Genomic DNA, 25,481 nt, shown 5'->3' with positions numbered 1-25,481 from the left:
CTACAATACTTTTTTTTTCTTTAAATATATCTTTTTCTTCTCCTCTTCATCTATCCCACTTGTCTAATTAAATCTTGCTCCTGCAGCTGGATCTGCATGGACGTCTCATGGATCTAGGTGCAGGATCATGGTCTTAAGACTGTAAGTCTTTTGGAGAGGGGGCTTGTTGTCTTGTATGTCTGTAAGGAAACTAACACACCTTTTGGCTGATATACTCTGTGGTAAGCTAGACTAAAACTCTGGTGCAAGACCTGTGGACTTATGACAGGCTGGTGCTGAATTCTGTGGTGGACTAGAATATAGAAGGTTTTACTGAATGAGGAGCAGAAAGCACCACAAGAATGAGTGTTGTCATATATCTGGCAATGGCAGGAAATAGCAGAAATCTCACAAAAATGCTTATTTTGTGAGCTTGCTGGCCTAAATTTGCAGACAGAAGAGATGTAGATTGTTCTGGAATAAGCAGCTGAATTTCTGGAGCCTTAGCTGAAACAAGCCCAACTCCAACTTTTTATGGTTCACATGTCTCTATATTGAATAACATGTCCCCTCTATTAAAAGCAACTGTGATGTACAGTGGTTTATTGGTTTACATTCACACCATAGATTGTGTTGAAAAAACTTTCCAGTGCAGACAAGGGCTAAGGTAGGTTCACTTCGGTTTTTTTACACTGCAGAGTGTGCAACTCCAGAAGGAGGCAGGGTCAAACAAAACAGGTATAATGGAGCTCCAGCATGAGAGACTCCCAAACTCACACAGATGTACCAAGCCAAAAAAATAATAAAATGGTGTAAGCTTTTAAAAAATAAAGGTGTGTACATTACTGTAACCCAGAGGCAGGGGTGGCTTTTTCCAAAACAAGTTCTGCTGGTTTCATGTGACTATTTAACATACTCTAGTGTTCAAGAAAGATAATTCTTGTTCTTCAGAAACTGCCACACTACATTGCAGTGGGAGGCAGCATGATCTGTTTACTGGTGCAGAGTAGGAGACAGAGTGTTCAGTTTTTGACAGAGGATGACAATGACATTTTGGCGAAGTGGAAATACTCGCTTTCCATTCCTCTACTTGTAAATGTAAATGCTCTTCCCATGTGACCCAACCTTTACCACTTTACTTATCACTCCTCACACCACTTGGAACCCATCACATGCCATAAATGATCAGAAAGATGCCCAGGGCATAGGTAGCTGGCATTGGGAAGAAGAGGAAGGTGTTAAAGAGGATGAGCCAGGAGCCCACTCCCAGCAGACTTTTTAAAATTATTTTAATCAAGACTGAGGCTACATTTTAGTAACCAAATTAGTTTCAGTTTGGTTGACTGATAAACTGTGTTCAGACAAACCTGAATTTTCTGTTCAAGGTTCCTTACTATGTATTTTCTTCAATTTTTAAGGAAAATGCTGATGTTAGCTGATTTACTGCCATAAACAAAATAACATGGTCTTTTTTTTATCATTAAAGATGTGTCCAAGAAGGTGAATCAGAGTCAAGTAAGATTGTTAAAGTAAAAAAAAAAAAAAAAAATCATACTGCTAATTAAACCTAAGAAAAATAGGGTCATTTATTACTTCTGAAGAGGGTAGTTTGGTATGGAAAATACTACCCAAATGTGTCTGTGGCCTTTGCTTATTACATTTCTGTGGCACCTTTTGTCCAGAAGGGTCCTAAGGCCCTCTAAGGACTGCATTACCCACCCCAAAAAGCAGCTGCCTTTCAGGCAGAAACAGAGCAGCAACACAATTTCTAGGGTAGGGAGTGACTACCTATTTAACCAACTGAAACTCCCAGGGAATATTTTTTTGAATAGGGATGGTACTACATACCAATGGCTTCTAGTCAGGTAGAACCCTTTATAAACGTAATAGACGCTTGCAGTCTGGAACATAAACATACCTGTGTATCTAAATCACTTCTAGTCTAGTATTTATGACGCAATGGTGAATTGAGTATTTGTAATTAAAGGTGGAACAGATGGCAAAGACTTAAAGTATTGAATCCATTACATTAATATATGCTATGCTTCCACATGAATATAATGGATTATAACAGTATAATGGAGTTTTTGCTGCAGTGAAACAGTGCTGGAAAGAAACTAGACCTTGGGAGATGTTTACTTTATGAAGAGCTTCACAGTTAAAGGCGTCCATTGTATTTCAGCAAGTCAGGTTCCATGTCAGTGCCAAATACCAATCATATGACCAGTTCAGTATAAAGAATGGTGTTTCTTCCTGCCAATACATTTCACGTGTATGTCCATGCTAGTCTAAGCTGCATTCAACTTCCACTATATACCTTTAGTTGTCATATAGAACAAAGAAATATATCCTAACTGCATATTAAAACAAATCAGGCAGATATTAACAAACTCTCTCTTTTAATGTCTACTAATGAAGATAATAACTTTAAAGGACTCAGCCATATTTAAGAATGTTCAAACTTTAATCAGAAGCACAGAGTTATCTCCTTGATAGAAAGAAAAGGATTTAGAAGAAAGATGAAATCTCTTCCAAGGGCCAGACTGGCCCATAGCTGAAATCATGTCATCACAATACCCCAAGAAGATGGTATTTGGGAAGGTTGTTCACCAATAATATCCAAATAGGGCTTCTCCATGGTCTGGCTGGATGCTACTGTTGGATGGCTACCAGTCCTTAATGCTCATTGCAGCTGCCTTATGTGTAACTCAAATGCAAATGAGGTGGGGTTTTCAAGTTCTATGGCTAACAGAGGAGGAAGCATCTGAAAATAAGGCCATGAATTTCACAAGTAGCAGTGGAACTGTGCTAGGTTCTCCGGGATGTCAGGTAATGTTTTCATTAAATGAGGAATTCCTCGTTTTTTTTGGTTTTTTGGGGCACTAGATGCTACTGAAAAATTCTTGAGCTAGAGTGAGGTTTCAGCAAAAGTTTCACAATACATTTCACCCAGCTACAGTTGTGGCTGGCATAATCCTCATCTCCCAAGGAACTCACCTATAACTGGTATGGTATTGATAAGTAAGGTGTTCTACATACAAAGGAAACTCCTCCAATATGCAGGGGCAAGGATGCAATCCCAATGAAAAATGGCATGAGACTGAACACAAAAGACCCACAGTGGGCTAAATTATTCCCTGCCATAACGCTTATTCCAATGGAAGTTGCACAACGAATTAATCTGGTCCAATGATTAATGATGAAAGAAATTAAAGGGACTGTCACATACCCTATACAACTTTAAACTGTATTTCCTTTTAACTCCATCTGTAGAATTCCTATTATGTTCTGTGGAAATGACTTTGAGGTGACAGAGGATAATGAGACAAACTAACCTCTGGCATAAGTGGATGCAACTATAGTGCCATTGGTAAAGTTGTTTGTGTTTTCAACAACGCTGAGTTTGCCTGTATGATTTCATGTGAGTAATAATAATTACTGGACTGGTGTCAGGAGACCATAAGGTTCTGTTCTTGGCTCTCCCACTTATTTTCTGTATAACTAACACTCTAGTGTATTGGTTAACTCTACAGGGTGGACGTAGTCATATGCTATTCTTCCTGGAGGAAGAATTTCTTAAGGCAAAGACTGGGAAGTTATTTAAGTTCCTTATTGGGACTTCTTTTTACCACCCTGTCGAATTCTGTATCTAACAAGGATGGGCAAACACACTTCCAGAAGAGTCCAACTATTGGCCCTCTTTGGGGAAACTGACTGTTTTCAATTAATAATACCTAGCTTTTATAAGCCCTTTTCATCATAGAGTCTCATCGCAATTTACAAAAGATGTCAGTATCGCCATTTTACAGATGGGGAAACTGAGGCACGGCATAGCAAAGTCACTTGTCCAAGATTAGCCAGCAGGCCCTTGACACAACTATGAATAGAACCTATGTATCCTGAGTCCCAGTCCAGTGCTCTATGCAATAGGCCATGGTAACTGGAAAATCTTTAGCTGTTTATTCTTGCAGCCTCCCCCTAGCACCATGTCTTTGAGCCTCATAGCTGCAGTCCCTTTCCTCTGAGGATCTTCAAAGTACACTAGGTGGATGTTCTCCCATCTTCTGTTTTGGGGTTGGGTGTGTGGTAAGCGCACTTATTCCTCCCAAATCTGACCTCCAACTCCAAGAAGGCCTTTTCCAGACTAGGTGGCAATGGGCTTACTAGACACCATGTACACCCATCCCCCAAAATACATTTAAGGTAAGAAATGGTTCCCTAGACCTGCAGCGGAAGAGGTTTAAATGCTGATATTTGAGAGATCTAGCACTAAGTAATAACACCCCCCCTTTCCAAATCTCAGCATAGTCTCTCATCTCTAAATTCAAATATCCCCACTATGTGAGCATTGTATATAACAGTGGGTCTACTCTGGGAATGTATTGGTTCAGTGCTGGTGAGGAGGCGGCAAAGGATCATCCAGCACACATAAAACAGAAATTCCAAGCTGCTGGCTACACGCTGATATTACACATTTGCCTACAACAACTCTGCATTGGGGGGGGATGGGACTGTACAGCTAATTCACATTCACAGCTGAGACAACCCACAAAAACATGTTTTTTATTATAATTAGTGCCTGTCAGTCAAATACTTCCCATTTAAACCTATCAACACTTAAGAAGAGCTAGAGTGTCACTGCTGCATAGTTAGCTTACAGCAAATAGCAAGGCGAAATTGTATGGACCCTGGTATATATGTTTAATCTTGCATGCCTCAGACATTAAATAAAAATCAATTAAACTATTCTCAAGTAACCTAATTTTGATTGTTTGATTGCTTTTCTACCATAAAATCTGCTTTTTTAAAATGTTAGTAGTATTTAAATAGTATATTTTAATTGCTAGATTTAAACAGCCACCACGTTAAATAGCCATAAAGTGAAACAGGTACTTTTAATAAAGTTTACACGTTGGGTCTTTTTTAAATGTTCCACTCTTTTCTTTAGATTTCCCTTAGCCCCAAATACCTATCCTTAAGTTATGTTTAATTCTCCCTGTTTGGTTTCTTTTCACTATAAAGTTTTACATATTTTACTACCAAGTATTTTTCTTCCTTATCTCCTAAGGATAAAGACAAGAAGGAAAATGAGGGTCCTCAGAAGGAAAATGAGGGTCCTCATAATAAGGTACTCAGTGGCTTCTTCTCCCTCCTTGCAGTGTGGAGGATACACTACAAACCATTGCTGCAGTTAGCTAAATTGTTGTTACAGTACTTAGAAACTTCAAACTTTGATGCTACAGCTTTGTATGTATAGAATGAGGAAGCTTCACCTCCTCCAGTTTATTGTGATCTAATAGTTTGGGGAAAAGACAAAGGAATAAAGGAAATCCTGATTCATCCAGTCAGTGATGATTTAACAACTTTTCCAGCTGCTCCAGTGACCTTCTGGAAAATAAAATAAATATAGTTAATAGAGAAGTTAAAATATGTAATAATTAAAATGAAAAATTAGGGCAGGAAGACCTGCTATGTGCTTCCTAATTCCTGACATGCCACCTATCCTTCCATCCCCTCTTCATACAATTTACATTCATTTTGTACACCCACTGAATGCCAAATCACTCAAATTTACACTAGTTCACCTCTCACACACACTTACACATGACGTGTAACTGTTTACATTGTTGTTGAATATGGCCTATAGTCAATAAAGGCAGGATTAGCAACATAGGAAACAGCAATAAGGAATACAAAATATCTATTAATGATCTGTTATCTTTCTCTGTTCTTCCAGTATGCATCTGTTTTCCTGGAGTACATTTTCCCTTGCACAGATGCATGCTATTGTTTGTTAAGCTTGCAGTGCTATGCAGGTTCCTCTTACATAAGCACACTGATCCCTCTAATGGGTCATTAATCCATAAATGTGTTAAATTAATTCAGACATGCAAATTAGCGAAACATGGTTAAAACATTACTATAGTATCAGAAGCTTGATATATTTTTGTTGTTTTAAATACCACAAAGGCCAATTCATGTTATGGACTGTCAGCTTGCAAAACATATTTAACTACATTAAAGATTTTGAAATAATATTTCAGAACACAAAAAATCTATAAACTGAGCAAGCCTTTTTATTTCTAAGAATTACACACACACCTAAACAATTTATTTATTAAAAATACTCCTTCTTGTCTGAGACAAGTTTCAACATAGAGTGAACTCTTATGGTTCACTCGAATAAAAAAAAAAAAAATAGATGGACAATTAACCGTAGCATTCCCTGCAGATACTGTAATACCACAGCTGAAACAAGAACTTGGTTATATTCTGCATACATACTGGAAATATATTCCTTCTCCCTTTTAACATTAACTTTATTGTTATTACATGTTTCCCAGACCCGTTTATCAATAAAAAGCTGATGTAGCTGTGAAACAATGCGCTGTAGAAACCTATTGTTTAAAGTTTCACACCTATCCCAATGTCTTTGTTCATAGTTCATATAAGAAAAATGTTTTCCACCTTGCAACTGGTTTCCCTTAAAATGATAAAGTATTAAAAATGAACTAAAATGACCATCTTGGCTGTTCCAATTCAGGAATTTTCCGTGAGCCAAATAATTTTTACTGAGTGTTACACCAAGAGTAAGTTATCTTAACAATTGCTTATGCCAAGAGCATGAATATTTTCAGTACATAAATGTCTGGAATTAATTTCTTTTCTTTTCAGAAACTACAACGAAAATAGTAAGTACAACCCTAATGAGCAAAGGATGTGTGCAGCTCACCATCCAAAATAATAAACAAGAAAACACAAGAGGCCAGGTTTTTAACCCTGACATCTGATTTTGTGTACCCACTTTTGTAAAGTGCACGTATGTCAGCCTTGCATACGCAAACAATCTATAAATGGGGTAGCTGGCCATGTAAATTCCCAATCTGCATGTGCAAAATGCATACACAACCACATATGCAGTCACAATAAATTGTTTGGAAAAAATGGGTGCTAAAATTAAACAGACAGAAAATTTGGCCCACATTACCCTAAAGCATCTGAACACATTAAATGATCCATTATTATCTGGTACACTATTACAGAAGTCTTAAATCATCTTCTATCAGAGAAAAGAGTAACAGGCTCTTACAGAAATGCCAGACTAATTAATGACCTTTAGCCAATCTTAGATCAGCTGGACATCCGGTAGTGATAGGTGTACAGATTTTATACATAATACTGGAAGGAGCCTAATGTTGGTACTTAGCCTTCAAAAATAAGTTTTGTGCATTTCAGATTTCATAAAAGTTTAACGTAGCTTCATTTATATAAGCAATTTTAGGACCAATGCATTCTAAAGTAATTTCCTGGAGAATAACCATATATTACGTGAAGTCTATAAAATTTTCTGCAGAATTATCCAAATATCTTCATTTATGAAAGATTAAATAGAAAAGCGCAGATTTTACTGTACTGTGATTCTGCAGTCTCTCAAGCTTCATGTTACTACACTGCTTATTCTACATCCGGCAGACTGGTTTTATTTTCACTTTGTGTATTTCCAGTATTCTAGAAAATAAATTGATAAGGAACGTTAGTTGATTGGCTATTCATTCTTACATCTACTCAGTTTTATATTAACACTGTTTCTCTGCTAACAGTTTTTGCATTGCAGCACTAACTGCTAAAAGCCGTCAGATTTGTGAATCAATGAAAAATGATGCCTTTAACCATTCCCCAAACTCCTCTTTACTAGTGTGAATAGCTACTAGAGACCCAAGCAGTGTACTCTCTTATTTCTCATTTCCTCCATCAGATCCTAGCTGATGATGAAGATTAAAGCCCTTGACATTCAAGACAGTGCTGTCTTTTGTTTTCCACTTGTCCAGCCAGATCAGACACTTGGCATCAACTACTGGTGTCATGGGCAGGTACGGCCTATGAAGCATTGAGCTGTCATCCTCAACCATTTCATTCAATGTCAGATTTTTCCAAATGTATAACATTGTGCCATAACACTCTATGATATAAAAGCATATAGTTGTGTTCAGCTTTACTCTTTTCTTGACTCTTGTAATATTTGTGCACAAAGATGTTAGGACTCAGTTACGCAACAATTCTTCACAGTGTATATCCAGAAACTAGGGTACCATTGAAGCTTTTTATATCATTGAAGCAGCATGTATTTTCCTTTCTGGCACAGTTCAGTTCTCACTATGTAAATATACGAAAACTGAAAATTATGGAAAATGCAATCAAATGATAATGGGAAAAATCCCTAGGTCCTTAATCAATTTTCAGTTAGCTCTTACTCAGGTAAGTAGTAACTGGCTTTAGTGGGAGCTGACCTCAGTAAAAATGGAGTAAGAACCTCAGGATATGGCCTGTTTAATAAGAGCTGACATTTATACAGAACTTTTCCTCAATAGAGTTCAAAGTGCTTTATGAAGATAATGTAAGCATGACTACCCCATTTGATATATGAGGGAACTGAGGTTCAGAAGAGTTTAAGGTTATACTGCGAAGTATGCAATACATTTAAGTTACAGACTTTATAATCATACACTTTACAATGGACTGCAAATAAATCTATTTTTTCAGTCTCTCTTACTGTAAAACAATATTTCATATCATTTCATAAACATGTGATCTAGCATGGTAAAACCAAAAAGGAGGAGTTTGTTATGCTATTTGATTCACTGACATGCCCACAAATGTTGCAACCCTTGTGCTTTCCCCTATTACTTTTAAAGCCTAACCTGTTGGTGACAGTACACATGAGTTAATGGAGTGTCTAGCACAAGAGATGCACATAGGTGCTGGATCATATACAGGATTTACAGTTTGGTTCAATGGCTCTTAGAACCCCCACTATACAATTGTTTACAGTTTGTAAGATATTGCCCTTCTGTTAAATATTGTTTATGCTAAAAATGATCCATCATGGAACAATGCATTATCTATTGAAATCCTGGTCTTCCTCCACACACATAAATGGATTTCAGATAGTGCCTAATTATGATATTGAGATGCAGCATGTCCTACTGGAACAGAATGAAACTGGGAGCAAGGAACTCCTGAACTCTAATCCCAGCTCTAACACTGATTCAAAGTGATTCTTTGGGCAAGCTACCTGTGCTTATCTTCTCTGGGTCTCAATTTCCCCTTCTGGAAAATGGAGAAAATAATACTTACTTTGCTGCTTCACAGAGATATTCTGAAGTTTAATTAGTTAATATTTGTACAATGTTTCAAAATTATAAACTGCTACAGATATGCTAAGTATTACAACTGTGTGTAAATTCAGGTTGGGAAATAGCGAACGAATTTGTTCTGTGTTTGGCAACCAGACAATCATACTCTGATCCTTATATCCACCCCCAGACATGTCTCGCTTTGGGGTGAGTAATTACTGTGTTTGGTTGCAATGCAAATTTGGAAACCTCTTCCCTTTACAAGCAGGGAAAGATGTGGATTGATTTTTGATGCCCTGCTTGAGTGCAGAGATCCTCAGACAATTGGCAGATCTGCTTCTGAACCTTCCAGACAGTAGCATTTTACTCTTACCTATTTTGATTGCATTGTCAGAAAATGGAAAGCAAGGAGTTTCTGTAGGAGTATCTGGGGATATAGTGAGCAGAATCAAGACCAGCTCAGTAAAGTCAATAAAGTAGCATCTGGTTACACTGGGTCTGAACTGGTTTATTGTGTATTAAGTTCAACATATTCTCTGCAGTCATGGATTCTGACAGTAGATCAATTGTTTGCCAGTTGTAGTCATTTATCTTCATCTTAAGTAAAGTTCCAATTCTTAATCATGTATTACATTCTGAAGCAGTAGAGTTATATTTTCAGTTACTGTGTTAGAAATATGGCTAATAACTGCTATCTATTATTTACAAATTTAATTATGCAACATGCTTATTTGTAAGTTACTGAACAAGGGAAATGTATATTAGATACAACATCTAGTTTTTAATGAGCTTGTGATTTTAAGTTTTTATCCAATTTCCAGCTAGGTTTACTGAGACACAAGACAGTAATTTTTCCTCATGTTCACATAGTGAGTCAATAGCCCAACCCACATGATTTCTCTACTAAACAAACATACCATATTAATTTACCTCTTGTTTTTCTTGATTCTGATCCACGTGTAGTAAAGATGGTATTTTAGATACTTCAGATTTCTTTGACTCCCTCTTCAGCACTTTTACCTGTTTAACTTTTACAAATAGATACCTTATTATTTCTGCATATTGTAGTTTTTTCCTTTCTACATGCTCCTTCAGTTTCATCTTCTATGTTTAAATGGTTATTTTTGAAATAGTGTTGAACAAGAAAACCAGGGTCATACTGAAAATTGAGTATGGAGATTACAGAAGAAGACAACCAGTTATTGTATGCTGGAGCACTGAATATGAGATACAGTTCCCATTTAAATTCAGACTCTGATCATTTTAATTACAAGAACCAAATTACGGATATGCTACTAAGGGGGTCCATTTGGCTACACAGCTGCTGTTACTTGAACTAGTCTCTAGATGTCATTGTTTCCCATAGCGACACAAGGTAGGTGAGGTAATATCTTTTCTTGGACCAGCTTCTGTTGGTGAGAAAGACAAGCTTTTGAGCTTACACAGAGCTCTTGTCCTAAAGAAGAGCTCTATGTAAGCTCGAAAGCATGTCTCTGTCACCAACAGAAGCTGGTCTAATAAAAGATATTACCTCACTGATCTTGTCTCGCTAATAACCTGGGACCAGCACAGCTACAACATAACTGCACACAACAATGGAAGATATCTTTGATTCCCTAGAAATCCTGATTGAAGCTCAGTTGTCTAGCAGTTCACATTTGTGGAAATACAAATAAAATAAAACAAGCTGACAAAAAATTCCAAACTCTATTTTTAAGATTTGTTTAATATGTTAAAAATAAAGGACCTCTTTAAAAGATGGCGCTAACTTCAATTTGCAAATGAGGACGCTTGTCCAGTCCAAAGACTCAGATGAGTGCACAGCAGTGATTTTGTCCAATCTGATGCATTTTTTTTCTCAGCACCTTCCACCAAAAATCACATACTGGTATCTAAGTCTTGGTTAGATTAACCCTTCTTTTCAATTGGCACTTGATGCAGATTTGCAAACAGCAAAAGGCAATTACAAGGTCATACCTTCCATTCCTTTCAGCTCCTTTTGTTGTGCTGTTACTGGAAGTTCTGGAAAATGGATGTCTTTCTTTTCAGATTTTGAAATACTGCGTTTCTTTCGGTTCATATTGGCCATTTGATCAATCTGAGCAGCTCGTTCATACAGTGTGACTTTTTCTGTTTGAGTCTAAACAGAAAATCACAATATATTTAAAACTGTATGTGACATGGGTATGGCTGTTACTTATATCTTTCTTGGCATGTTTCAAGAGGTTGCCACCAACTAAACAAAGTAAAATATATTAAAAGTTCAAACTTCAATAATGTTCCAGAAGCCAAGGTCTTCATATGCTAGAGGAAGCTAACTATGTATCACTACCAGTTATGAATCACCATTATGGGATAGGAGAACATTTAGAATTTTTATCTTTCAAAAAAGGTCTATCATAATGTAGCTCTGGGTCCCCTGCAGGTGGTGGTATTCAGGGACATAGGCACTTACATCAGTGTGTATTGTTTGCCACCTTACCAATTTAAAAATGAAGAAGCATACAATTACTTTGTCATACCTCCTTGCATGTGGGAATGGTCAGTTGACCTGAGACACACCAAAATAAAAACGTGTGTTATTCTTTGGCCCCACCAGCGTTTTCACAATAAAAGATAGGAAGTGAGCTCTGAAGGGAAATGAGTATATTTGTTAATGCCAAAAAGTGGGGTTCTCGTGATGAAGGTATGATTGGTAATTGGTCAAGGATTATCATGGAGAAAACCTAACAGTGACATTAGTGCGAGAGATGTTCGTGAAAGTGTAAAACTCTCAAGACTATAGGGCAAAATCCTGGATCCACTGACATCAATGGTGAAACACCCATTAATGGGTCCAGGATTTCATCCAGAGTCTGAATTTCTTTTACTCTAGTTTCTGGAGCTGCTCCTCCATTCCCACTCCCCTCCACCACCCCCTCCCCTTCCACCAGCTGGGAGTCTCCAGAAACAACTAGGCCTGTCCTTAAATAAGAGTTTCACAACATGGAAGTCTTATGTGTCAACAGGAAAAGTACAAACAGATAAGACAGTAGCATGAAATACAGAATACTGTGGAAGAGAGAAGAAAGGGTTTAATTTTAAATGACCAGTTTTATAAACATACTTGAGCCAGAGTCCCATCATCCTGTCTGTTGTTTGGACCTATTTGTCCCACTGACTGCCAAGGGCTTCTCCTTTTCTTTGCTTTTTCAGGTAGCCTATGACAAAGAAATACAACTATAATATGCAACATTGATTATCAGTTAAGTGCTATATGTGCTCGTTATGTAAACAAACATGCACATTCACAAATGTATTCTAAACTAGCTTTGTTGGTGCGGGTGGTGTCTGGCATCTGAGAACAGACATATCTCAACACAGCTTTGGAGACTGCCATTTAATAGTAATACTTAGTATTTAAACACTACATTTCATGTTTTAATTATTTTAACAACATTAACTAATTAATTTTTACAACATTCTTATAATAGTGATAGGAAATATTATCCCAAGTGTACAGAAGGGAAACAGACAAAAGAAAAGCTAAGATTACTGATCTAAGGTCATAGAGGGAGTCACTGTCAGGGCAAGGATTTATATGCAGGAGTTCCTGCCTTGAGACTTTCCTCTGACTTTTCCATGCATCTATCTCCATCTCCCATAATATTCACAGATGCCCACCACCACGCTGCAGCCACTTTTACAGCGCTCACCCTCCAGTCAGAGGACCACTTGCCAACTTGTCAAAAGCTGAAAGGCTACATCTTATTTGGAAAAAAAAAAGCAGATTACAGGAACCCTCTTCTTCTGAAAGAACAGTTGCTCTCATTTTAATAGTGGTGTGGCCTGTAGAAATGATTGATCTCAGTTTGTCCTATCTTTGACCCAAGAGACCAGACCTGGCTCAATCCATGACAGGACAAGTCATCTCTGTGGGCTCCATCGGTGTACTTAAGATGAAGCAGTGATGTGGGCTGCACTGTGAAATGTCACAGCCACAGCTGGCCTTTAGCTAGCCCTAGTCATACAGCATATTAACCAAATGAAAGAATCGTTCATTTAACCAAACCATCACTAGATACGTAAATGTGGGTAAAAGGGAATTAATTTCAAAAGATATTTCTATTAATTAAAGAGTGACTGTCTATTCAAACACTACCTCATTATGTAAGCAATAGGCTCTAACCTTGTATTTGAGTGTGGGAAGGGTGAACTGAAATTTGCAGTAGTAAGGTTCCCACAATTTGGATTGATGGGTGGCATTGTTGTACCAACTGCTATTAGTGGAGGATCTTCCTTCACACCACTGGGATCGTTGCTAGCTGCTGCAGTGGTTGTTATCTCAGTGATTGTAGGTTTACTCTCTTGAGGAAAACTGGGAGGATTCTGTGAGGAAGGAGCCCACTGATTAACTGCATCTTCTTGTTCAATCTTTTTTATTTCTGGAATCTCTGGTTTCCCTCCTTTCACTTTTGTACCTTTTACTTTTAAGTCCTTTGATTTTTTGTCCCTTTCAATATCCTGGAAGAGATACTATATCAAAATATACATTCACTCTGAAACATAATATGTCACTAAATTTAGTCTGCTAGGTCCTGGTCATGCGAGGTGTTGAGTGTCTTTCAATTCCCATTGAGTTCATTGAGAGTGGAGAGTGCTTATTGCCCTGTAGGACTGGACCCTACCATTGTTTATGCTTTGGGAGTCCAAATGCTCTTTTCAGACCATCAAAGGTTTTTAGAACTTGTAAATTCAGTTGTTCAAATTCAAGCATCAAATGATGACATCAAATGTACCAAGGTGGCAAGATCATTTTAAAATAAATAATAATACATTATTATATTGCTGTCCCAGTGGAGGGAAACATAAATTGTATTTCTAACACAAAGTTTGTTTCAGGCAGACTCCTTTGCCATTTAATAACTTGAAAACTTTTAAAAATGGAAGTGTTAATGAAAGGACTATTTAACCTGACAGCCACATGTCAGAATAAAACTCTAGCTACAGCTTAAAATTAATAACAACAACAAAGAAGTTTCAAGTCAGTAGTTTAATGTGGGATTTTATTTTGTTTTTCCCAGCCCTATCTGCTCAGGTGCTGAGGTTACTCTGTTGATGGTGACTGGCCAGAGCAGATAGGGTACCAACAACTATACTGGGACACTGCAACAACAGGTAAGTGACATTTCCCCCGTCTCTTAAATGAAGGTCTAGCAAGCTACTAGGACTCTGTTTTTCCCCATATTTTCCTTGGTTTGACTCTTGCTGTATGTCTTATAGGAGGACTACAGTCCTAGGGTTAATTGGAGGGTGGTGGGACAAACGAACCAAGCATATGTAGAAAACTGAGCTGCTGACAGGCCAAACAACCACTTCTATACATAGTGGCAGGGAGAGAGCCTTTATCCCTGAAATGTTCTGGGTCTACTGCCAGAAGCCAGCTCCTTCCTCGGCCTCCCTTCCCTGGATCAGCAGTAGACTGCTCCACTCACCTGCTAATCTCCTGTTCCCCAAATTTGTCTCTTGCCGGTGGTAGATCAGTTGGTGAGGGAAGTATGCGGGAAACAGAGGAAAGAACAGAGCAGGAGCTACTCAGGAGAAAGAGAGAGCGTGAGTGTATATATGTGTGTAAGCAGAAGCACCCGTCTGTCCTGTCAGAGGCTTCCTTCCCGCTGAGGACGCACTTATATTTTTGGCTTCCCACCCACAAACTGAGCCCTAGCACTGTGGTCTTCCTCTCTGTCTACCCTCGCTAGACCTAGAGAAGGGAAGGAGAGGGGAAAATATCACTTACCTGCTGCAGTATCCTAACATAATAGCCAACTAGCTTCTGGTCAGAATGTCATCAGCAGAATAACCTTAATATATGCCTTCATCAAGGAAATAGGATGTGGCCTAAGAAAAACAAAATGTGAATTAAATTTATAGACTGCTGATTTGAATATATTTTTCTAACACTCTAAATGGAGTCCAGAATTAAAGGACCTATGCATACCTGCAAAGTGTAGCTAGGGGAATAAAAGGCTATAACCATGCTTTAAAGGGACATGCAGTTAACCTAAAAATTACACTTCAAGTAACAACCAAGATTACTTACTGTAACTAAAAGCAATTCGAGAAAAAATAATAATCTATTTTTTGTTTATTTTTATTATGACAGTACTTAGTGAACAGTCAATTCCACTTTTTATAACCAGTCAATCTCTTTTTTAGTTTGTGTCGTCATTCACACAGCAACAGAGAATAGAAAAAACATTTTTACAAATAGGGAAGTGTGATTACAAAACCACAAAATTTGCCAGTAGATCTAGACTTAGTACTTAAAAGTACTTTTAATTCATGTTTTAAAATTGACTGGATTTTAGACTGATTGTGTCCCTTTAATATAGTATTATTTGTTTCTGGAATACTGTGATTCTCCTACCTTTTCATCATGGGGACCACTTCATAACAAAAATAGCCTCTCATGGATCATCTCTCCTCTCAGCCCCTCACTGCTTGGTTCTCAAATTGTTCTAATACCAGTGTTGCTACTTGTATCTTATTGGTGTTTCTGAACAACACTAATATTATGGATTCCTCAACTAATAAAGTGGTCTCAAACTTTCCTTTAAAGGCAGGGTATGTGTTTTCATCTGTCTTTGGAAAGTGCCTAGCACATTTTTGGTGCTACCACAATATGAATAACAATTTGCAAATCACCAAGAAATGTTCCTTGCTCCCTAGTTTGAGGACCGCTTTACAACTGGAAGAATCCTTGGTACTGTTGTCCCAAAACATCTGTAAGATATAAATGGCAATAGAAAGTGTTTATATATACAGGTAGCTAGCAGATAGATTAGAAAGGTATCTAAATGAAGTCACATAGGACTCTTGCTTCTTTCATCATCTTTTCATCAGATTTACTCTAACTACAGACATTTAGACTCCAGTTCAGCAAAGTATTTAAGCATGTGCTTAAGTTTATCCCTAAAGTTAAGCATGTGCTTAAGTACTTTGATGAATCAGGATTGACTGCTGAATCAGGATCCCAATGAATATATCAAAATATAAGATAATGGATTAACAATTTTGTTTCATTTTGATGATATTTGTCTCTCTGAATGTAACAGACCAAATTCATTCCTACTCTAACTACACTGACTTCAGAAACACAGTCCAATCCATTACAGTAGAACCTTTAGATTTACAAAGACCAGAGTTATAAACTGACCAATCACCCACACACCTCATTTAGAACCAGAAGCACACAATCAGGCAGCAGCAGAGACAAAAAAAAAAAAAAAGCCAATACAGTGCTGTACTGTGTTAAACGTAAACTACTAAAAAAAAAAGGGGAAAGCAGCATTTTTCTTTTACATAGTAAAGTTTCAAAGCTGTATTAAGTCAACATTAAGGGGTTGAAATAACAACCGTAACATTTTGTTCAGACAAACATTTCAGAGTTACGAACAGCCTCCATTCCCGAGGTGTTTGTAACTCTGAGGTTCTACTGTACCTCTATATTGTAGTTATACAGTTTAAGATGATAATTTAATGCAACAATAAATATTTTAAGGAAATTAATTCTCACCTTCCCAACCACTGGACCATTCTGAGAAGCAATAATATGAATAGTTCTCTTTTCATCTTTTATTAGTTCAATCTCTTTATTATTCTCTCTGAGTTTTGAAAGAGAATTTAACTTTGCTTCTTGTAATAATTTAGCCTTCAGTTCTGGTAAGAATCTGATAAAGTGAAATATTTTTTTTATTTTCATACATACAGTTTTTCCCTTAACATTTTATGGCCAATACTTAACCTAACCCATTAATTAACAAATTTACCTGCCAAATATCTCATGAACAGATTTATGCATGATGCAACTATATTTGGCAAAACTATGAAGCATGTCAATAAAGGACATATCTTTTACAAATTTGATTTTGGCTCTTTAGACAAAGGTTTTTAAAAATGTTTGCTAATAAGTACATTATGTTCCTTAGAAAGTCTTTTTCAAAAGGCAAAATTTATTCACGTTTAGAAGGTTCAATTTTAGTGTTGACAAATTATATACCAGTCTATTTATTGTTGTTCTAAAATTCAAGGAAACTTCTTGGCATCAAACATTAACAAAATCCCTTTTAGGTCTGACTGATTCAACATATGTCTCGCCAGTTTTGCAACATTTTTGATAGACGCTTTAATTCTTTTTTGCTAAATACTTGACACCAACATAATTAATCCTGAAAAAGGAAAGTTCACACTGATCTAATTCACACACTATTGTTTTGCATCATGTATAATTTACATTCACTGTACTAATTAGTAGTTAGTTATAATTCCAAACTGAAAAGTATAGTGTTATTCCAAACCATTAATTCAATTTCATGTTTTGTTTTGTTTTTTTCTGGCCACTAGAAATCAGTTTTGAGAAAGGTGGCTGACACTAGTCCTCCTCAAAACTACAACACAGAGAAACTAAAACATTTAAATTATTGTACACAACTGCTCTTAAGAACCAAACATTTAGGGCTGGTCTACACTAGAAACTTACATGTGTATAGGTACATCCCTCAAGGGTGTGAAAAATCCAGACCCCTGAGAGACATAGCTATACCAACCTAACCCATAGTGTAGACAGTGCCAGGTTGATGGAAGAATTCTTCTGTCGATCTAACTACTGTTTCTCGGGGAGGTGGATAAGGTACAGTGATGAGAGAAGCCCTCCCTTCAGCAAAGGTAGTGTCTACTCAGGCTTTGTCTACTCTAAAAAATTAAGTCGGCTTCACTACGTCACTCAAGAGTGTGAAAAATATGTCCCTGAGTGACATAGTTAAGGTGACCTAATCCCCAGTGTAGACAGCTGTAGTGTCTTAAGTGTAGACATACCCAGTGAAGCGCTACAGCAGTGCAGCTGCAACGGCACAGTTGTGCTGCTGTAGTGTGTCAGGTGTAGACATTCTGCCTGCTTCATTGAGGGTGTGTGTATTGGGAAAAATCTGTACATTTTTGCAATGTAAAAAAAAAACCCCATGTATATGCATGCAAAACAGGTAATACCACAAATTAATGGGCACTTGTGTGTGCAATTAGAGATTTTGGGCAAACCCCTGGGTTTCTGAGGTTGCAAAGTGGCACACCCATTATGCCCCTCCCCTCATAGAAACGGTGACCTTTAAGCTATGAACTTCTTTGTGCATTTTCTATTGTTCTCTATATGACTGATTCAACACTGAGGCTACATCTACACTTGGAGATAGGGGTGTGATCCCCCACTTGTGTACACATACTCGCACTAGCTCTCATTGAGCTAGCATGCTAAAAACAGAAGTGTAGCTGCAGTAAGACGGGCAGTGGCAAGCAGCAGCATGGGCTAGCCACCTCGAGTACAAATCCACCCAGAACTTGTGGGTACACACTCGGCGTGGCTAGCCCAGGCCAACACTTGCCACTGCCCATGCTACCATGCTTACACTACTATTTTTAACATATTAGCTCAATGAGAGCTAGTGAGAGAATGTGTATGCAAACTGGGAATTGCACCCCAGCTCATAACCTCAGAAACCTATGTATGTGCCCAAAAGCTCAGGCCTATAGTGTAGGCGTTGCCTTACTGAAGACAATGGAAGAAATCAGATCAACTTCAGTGGGCATCAGGCCAGGTCCTATAGGTATAGCTGGCTAACTATCTAAATGCAGGCCAGGGTGATGTAATATAAAGGAGTGTGGTATAACGTAAAGTTTTAGGAATGGCTGTGTTACTGATGAGTGATGAAACTAAGAGTGAATTATACAGGCTATCCCAGAAGAATGTTGATAAAACCATTATTCTGCCCACATCATCATGTCCTCTATATGTATCAGAGAAAATGTATTTTCCAAAGTGCTTTGGAGAGTTTTTAAAATGCTACTGGAAATATTTTTGGTATTCATCCACCTGTGAATCCAGATGCCTTAGTTACCATGAGTTCAACATACAAGGGCGAAAGAGAGCCCAAAAAATCTAAATGTGGTCTAAAACAGCTTTTCTGTAGATGAAAATATGACAGTTTTAAGGTCTAATATCTTGCAATCAGCTAGGGCTAAAAGTAAGAGTCTCAACAGAAAGATGGTAATTTCCCTTTCCAAGGGTATAATGATTTTGTTTCTAGCCCTAACAAATTATAAGATATCTAATTGTGACCATTTAAATGTGAACACTGTTAAGTACAGCCAATCACTTTTTTCACTCCTGCTTAGTTTTAAAAAAAACCCTAGAAAATTAAATGCAACACTTATTTAAGTAATTTTAGCACAATTAAATTCAATAAATATAAGGAAATGCAAAATTTAAGATTTCAGCAGCAATGTTAAGTCAATTTTGTTACACATACATTGTATTACATACAAAAAACTTCATATGAACATTTTTAAGATTGCAAAGTCAAGCTCTAAAAGGTTAGGAAATGCCAGAATTAAGGCAACCTTAATTCGGACCTATTGTGCATATGTTTTACAATACAGTCTTTAATAACATGATCACATACTATTTTTTCCACAAGTTTCTCATCCTAGTCCTACTCTCCCCTTCTGGGATTGCTTTCTGAGTTCCAAACTCCCCTTACCACTCCTAGTTCTCCCTATCTGCACATCCAATCCTAATCTCCTTGCCCAGCCTCTCACTCCCCACTATTCCAACTTTCAGTCCCAGACTCTCCGCCCCAGCTCCAGCCTTTCCTCTCTCCCAGTCCCAGCATTCCCTTCCCCACAATTACCAGTCCCAGTTTGTGTGACCAGCCCAGGACTGGTGCAATCACTAGGTGAACTAGGCAGTTGCCTAAAGCACCAAGTGGTTGGGGGCGGTGGTGGAGCGGAGGTGAGCTGGGGCGGGGAGGGCCGCCTGCAGCAAGTAACGGGGGGGAGGAGGGGAGACGGCGCGCAGGGGAACCGCTCCCCGCCCCAGCTCCCCTCTGCTCCACCTCCTCCACTGAGCACCACCCTGCTCTGCTTCTCTTCCTCCCAGGCTTGTGCACCAAACGGCTGATTGGCGCTGCAAGCCTGGGAGGCGGGAGAAGCAGCGGGGTGCTTGGGGGGGAGACGAAGCAGAGGTAAGCAGAGGTGAGCTGGGGCAGGGAGCTGCTGCACGCGGCTCCCTGGGCCGAGGGGGTGGTGAGCTGCCGCAGGGGGGGCTCCCGGGCCGAGGGGAGGGGGGGAGCTGCCACAGGTGGGGCTCCTCAGGCTGAAGGGGGGGAGTGATGGAGGGGAGCTGCCGCGGGGAGGGGGTGCCTCAGGGCGGGGAGCTGCCCCAGTGTTCCTGGGGGGGGGGAGGGGCGGGTGCAAGGTGGAAGTTTCGCCTAAGGTGCAAAACATCCTTGCACCGGCTGTGGACCAGCCAGTCCCAGTTTCTCTCCCTCCTCCTCCAGTCCCAGTCTCAACAGACTCATTGCCCCTTTTTACTCTTTTCCCACCCTGTGGTCCAGCTTCTGTCTGTCCCCACTGCATTTGATTCAGATGGCTTCCTCCTCCATGCTGCCTGGGTGCCAGCAAGGAGACCAGGGGTCACTGAAGGCAGGGAAGAAACAGGCTCCCTGCTCTCAGTATCAGTGCCTGGCCCCACCTCAGCCCAGAGCAGATGGGAGTCATTACAGGGAAAGCCCAGTTTTGCCCCTGAGCTTTGGGCAGGAGGGAACATGCTCTAGGAACTCTGAGTGGATGAAGTATGCTCAGTGAGGATGGAATTTTTGGAGATTTTAGCTACTAAAATCAAAGAAGTCTCAAGCACACACAAACTGCGATTTTGCAAAGGCTTATAACTTGCTCAGACTTGGATGGATTTTCACTGTGATAGCAAAAAGCATATCCCTGAGACAAATTTCAAATTCCTGCTCTCAAAGCATGGGTGTGACAGTGCTGTTCAAAGAAAAAAGTTGCCAGAATTTTTTGACACAGGCAAAACAACATATTTTCCTTTGCTTCAGTCTCAGAAGCAACGGAACCATTTTTGCTGAAATTTTTGAGAAAAATTCAGCCAGTGGTAGACACCTGGCATATAAAATTGCAGCCCAAGCAGTTAAAGTTTGGCAACATCATAAGCAACTGAAAACCGGGTCTTATAATGAGAAGTGTTGGGCAACCTTAATAATAGACAGCTCAACCACCCCTGTGTATAATTATACAGTACTGTTTCTCTAGTTAGATGTGCAGCTTCATACATTACTATTTCTGTTCTTGGCAGTATTTTCTGATTTTCTGTAATTATATCAGTGCTTTGCATAACAGGATTTCTTCCATTTAATTTGCTATTTTTACTTTTATAAAATATACCAGCTGTACAAATAAGCAAATAAAAATTACAAAGAAGTAAAATGTCCCTTGTTTTATGTAATATAAAGACTCAGGAATATTCAATTATACCTCATACAGGGGTTAAAATTCATTTTCTGTGACCTATACAGAATTAACAGAGATTCCTTTATGACAGACAAAGGGCTGGATCTTCCAGCTGGTGTAAGTCACCATAGCACCATTAAAGCCAACACAATCGTGATGACTTACAACGTCTGAGGATCCGGCCCAGTGAGGTAGGGACGTGATCGGAATTTGTGAAATCACCCCTGTATTATTGCCTCCTTTTGGGAGGCCATAATAGCTAAGATTTCTCAGTTTATCTTGTAGAACAGTTTTCCTAAAAACCTCATGTTCAATTTTGGGGACACTGCCATTCTTATTCCCATCTCTGGTTTACTGTTGGCAGGTATAATTACAGCTGTTCTATCTTCAACTACCCTAGACCCACCAACTGGACAGAGTGGGCACAAGTACTTAATGAAGCACAACTTTCATCATGATTTATTACCTACAGGGATGTTGAATTCTTTTAGATCTTAGGGATAAAACAGACAGTAATTGAACGTTCCTATAGCTTCACAAAAATACACTTGTTCTAAATTATTACCCTTGTATATTTGTATACCATGTACTTCCCTATTTACTGTAGCTCTTACAAAAATCATATAAAATTATAAAAATCTGAAACTAGGGCTTTTTATGTTTTAGTGGCCAACAAAATACTTACTTTTCAATAAATCCATCTCTAGTAAAATAGTCATGCTGCAGCAGATCTGTAGATGAGATCCTATTAGTGGGATCCATTTGTAAACAAGCCTGTAAAATATCAGAGGTTATTTTAGAAGGAATTTTTAAATCACATACCGCATAATGTAAGCAATGTTGTTTATTACTGCCTGTGATAATAGTGTAACACCAGCTTACAAATAACTGCATTTCAGAGGCTACTAATATATTTGTACTCGCACAACCTGAGATTTGTATCCATACAGATTCTATAGTATAGTCCTCTGCAGTTAGAAATTATATCTCATTAGAGTCTAAAGCATCGTACAGGCATAACACTACTCACTGCCTCTATGCTCTAATCTGTTCTACCTGTACAGTTGAAAGCCCTGTATAACTTTATTCCATTGATTTTTTTTTGTCATTGCACCATGTTTCAGTAATGCCTATTATGTCTAGGTCCTCTTCTATTGCTACACAATCTAGTTTAATTATTTTCACTGTAAAGCTTTTTATGTTGGTACAGATATTTTTAGGAACAGATCTGTAGCTGTAACCAAACTCTGCTCAGTGTCAGATGATTGGAAGATGGCTCTAAGCCATCATTATGCCCTCCTGATCCTTGGGCTAGCCAACGGCCCAAGGGCTACTCTAAGTTATACTGGCTGGAATGGTCCCCTATGGACTGCTCTAATGGCTGAGGATTTCCCCAGCATATTCCTCCTGCCCCCAATAGAGGGCTGGAGAAGAGAGTGACATAGAGCAGGTTCTGGCAACTTTACGCCACCCAAGGATTCTCTCCCACCGGGTGGCTCCTCTGCTTTCTCTTTAGGTCAGCTTTCACGCTTTGCACTATCAAAGAAGACTAACTGGCCAAATATCTGGCCCCTCCATTTTTATTTTTGGTTGTGTGCCTATGTTCATTTAACTCCTTACTCTGACACCTTGTTGCTATTCTGGAATTTACCTAACTAGTCTCAACATGACCTTCTTCTACTTTGTCTATAATTTATGTCCTATCCTTTACGGGATGCAGAGTTATGTTTGTATGACTTACATCCATGTCTTCCAGATGTCTTTGTCCAATCAGAGTGCTCCTCAGCATCTGTTAGTTTTCTCCCAGGTCCTCATTTAAATAATATACCAAAAGTGTGGTAGCTTCCTTTGCCAGCACTTTGGTTATGGTGAAGCCCATCATTTCTATATAAGTTCCTCCTTCCGCAGAGGTCCTAGGTGCCCAGTAAATGTAAATCCCTCTCCTTTACACCTTATTTTCATCTATGCACTAAGAGTCTGAAGCTTCTTCTGTCTCGCTGCCCAAGCATGGAGTGGGAAGCATTTCAGAAAAAGCTACCATAAGGCCATCAATCTAGATCTTTCCCCTAGTAATCTAAATGTCTCTACCATGACCACAATCCTCACCACTTACTAGATGTTGTCTCTAGATGTCTTGGGAGATTTAACACCTTTGCACCCAGTAGAGAAGTCACCAAACAGTTCACATGGTTGCCAGAGATCCTGCTGTGAATATTTCTATTACCACAGCCTTTCTATGTCTCACATCTGTAACTCCATTTTCTGGAGTGACCAACTTAGAAAATGGGTCCTAACTAATGGAAAATGTCCTGCATCCCTGACTAACTAGATGATCAGGATGAGTAGTTCTGAGATGGGTCTGTTCAACAATATTCCTATATACTGCCGCTGTAAAGACACACAGAGAGCTAAAAGAAATCCACTAAAAATTCACATGTTTGCTCTCTCAAGTTTTGTGGATTAAAATGTAAAAAAAAAAAAAAGCTTTGATGAGCCGAAGTGATGCAGTATATAAACTATACTCCCTCCCCTGAGGCTTGTGTTCAATGCTGCCTTTGATTACAAATGAAATGAGCTTGGTGGTCATAACCTATACCCTTCTCAAAATATATCAGTATCACAAAACCACCACAATTAGCACTACTGGCAATTTCTTCTCACAATAGATTTCCTACTGGAATTGTGAGGGATGTGTACAATGCAACAGAGCTAGGCAGAGAAGAATGGAATACTCCTGCAACACTATACCCACTTTAGTCTGTGTAATTATTCATTTTGTGAGTGCTATAATTGATCCACTTAAAGAAAACTTGGCTTATGGTCCTTTCACTGAATGAATGAGATTCTTCATTTTCTTGAAACCAGCAGTATTTTCTAATGCCAAAGAAAGAACTGCTGTATTCCAACAAAATGCATTCATTTTTTCCCCACTATTACTCTCTGTAATTGTACAGTAGCAAATACAGTAATTAAACAGTACATATATGTATAGCATTGGGTAGAGTTTTCAAAAATCACCTAAGTGACTTAGGAGCATAAGTCCATTGACTTTCAATGCCAGCTGTAAACAGACCAACATGGATGGATTGGGTCATTAAGGGTTTGCTGGAGGAAACTTTGGCTTGTACATGTTTGACGTGGTCTAATTAAAATATAACTATGCAAATCACTATTGTTACCACTGTTATATAATTGCAACAAATCTTATACAAAATATAACTCATGGCCAGAAAGGGTTAAACAGCTTGCAGACTAACTAACCCAACGCTGACCTTTAAAGACATGTTAGAAATGGTAATTAGAGCCATTCTATGGGTAGGCAGGCTAAAACTTTGAAATGCAAACCTATATTGTTAGAAGTTACAAGTGACATCAACTGTGTGTACCTTAGATGCTACACATGTAAACAGACAGTTCCTGTCTGTCACTATAGCTCCAAATTCAAAGATCAAAAGGGAATATTAACATTTAGATTAATCTTGGGTGAAGTAACGTCATTGTCTATATGTCTCTTTGAAGTTTGTGATAGACTACCTAATGAATAAAAATAACGAGGAGTCCTTGTGGCACCTTAGAGACTAACAAATTTTTTTTGGCATAAGCTTTCGTGGGTTAGAACCCACTTCATCAGATGCATGGAGTGAATATACAGGAGCAGATATAAATACATGAAAGGATGGGAGTTGCTTTACCAAGCGTGAGGTCAGTCTAACTTTCTTTGTTGGGCCTGTCTTGTAGTAGGTGACTTCTCGGTACCCTTCTGGCTCTGTCAATCTAATCTTCCGGAAAACACCATCCTAACCACTATGGATGTAGAAGCCCTCTACACCAACATTCCACACAAAGATGGACTTTGTACAAGCCATCAGGAATAGCATCCCCGATACCATCACGGCAAACCTGGTGGCTGAACTTTGTGACTTTGTCCTCACCCACAACTATTTCACATTTGGGGACAATTTATACCTTCAAGTCAGCGGGACTTCTATGGGTACCTGCATAGCCCCTCAGTATGCCAACATTTTTATGGCTGAC

At 38.7% G+C, this 25,481-nt stretch overlaps 1 protein-coding gene across 6 annotated transcripts in view; it reads right to left on the bottom strand.

Moving 5' to 3' along the window:
* Positions 1 to 2,361: 2,361 nt before the first annotated feature.
* The window catches only part of CDKL3 (cyclin dependent kinase like 3), a 40,122-nt gene continuing 17,002 nt past the window's right edge, over positions 2,362 to 25,481 (bottom strand). For 3 of the 6 annotated variants that reach the window (XM_077824035.1, XM_077824038.1, XM_077824041.1), the window contains 8 exons: positions 22,132 to 22,220; positions 16,669 to 16,822; positions 13,282 to 13,616; positions 12,220 to 12,313; positions 11,091 to 11,253; positions 10,044 to 10,141; positions 7,394 to 7,488; positions 2,362 to 5,367 (listed from right to left, as the gene is read on the bottom strand). In XM_077824035.1, the coding sequence (XP_077680161.1) occupies positions 7,435 to 7,488; positions 10,044 to 10,141; positions 11,091 to 11,253; positions 12,220 to 12,313; positions 13,282 to 13,616; positions 16,669 to 16,822; positions 22,132 to 22,220 (987 nt within the window). In that variant the 3' untranslated portion in view covers positions 2,362 to 5,367; positions 7,394 to 7,434. Of the gene's footprint in view, positions 5,368 to 7,388; positions 7,489 to 10,043; positions 10,142 to 11,090; positions 11,254 to 12,219; positions 12,314 to 13,281; positions 13,617 to 16,668; positions 16,823 to 22,131; positions 22,221 to 25,481 lie in introns of all 6 variants that reach the window. The other 3 variants (XM_077824037.1, XM_077824039.1, XM_077824040.1) reach the window with 3 other exon arrangements.

Source organism: Eretmochelys imbricata, chromosome 8 (assembly GCF_965152235.1).
Source record: "Eretmochelys imbricata isolate rEreImb1 chromosome 8, rEreImb1.hap1, whole genome shotgun sequence".
NCBI classification, from domain to species: Eukaryota; Metazoa; Chordata; order Testudines; family Cheloniidae; genus Eretmochelys; species Eretmochelys imbricata.
Note: the sequence above shows the minus strand (reverse complement) of the source record. Positions and strands in the feature narration are given on the sequence as shown.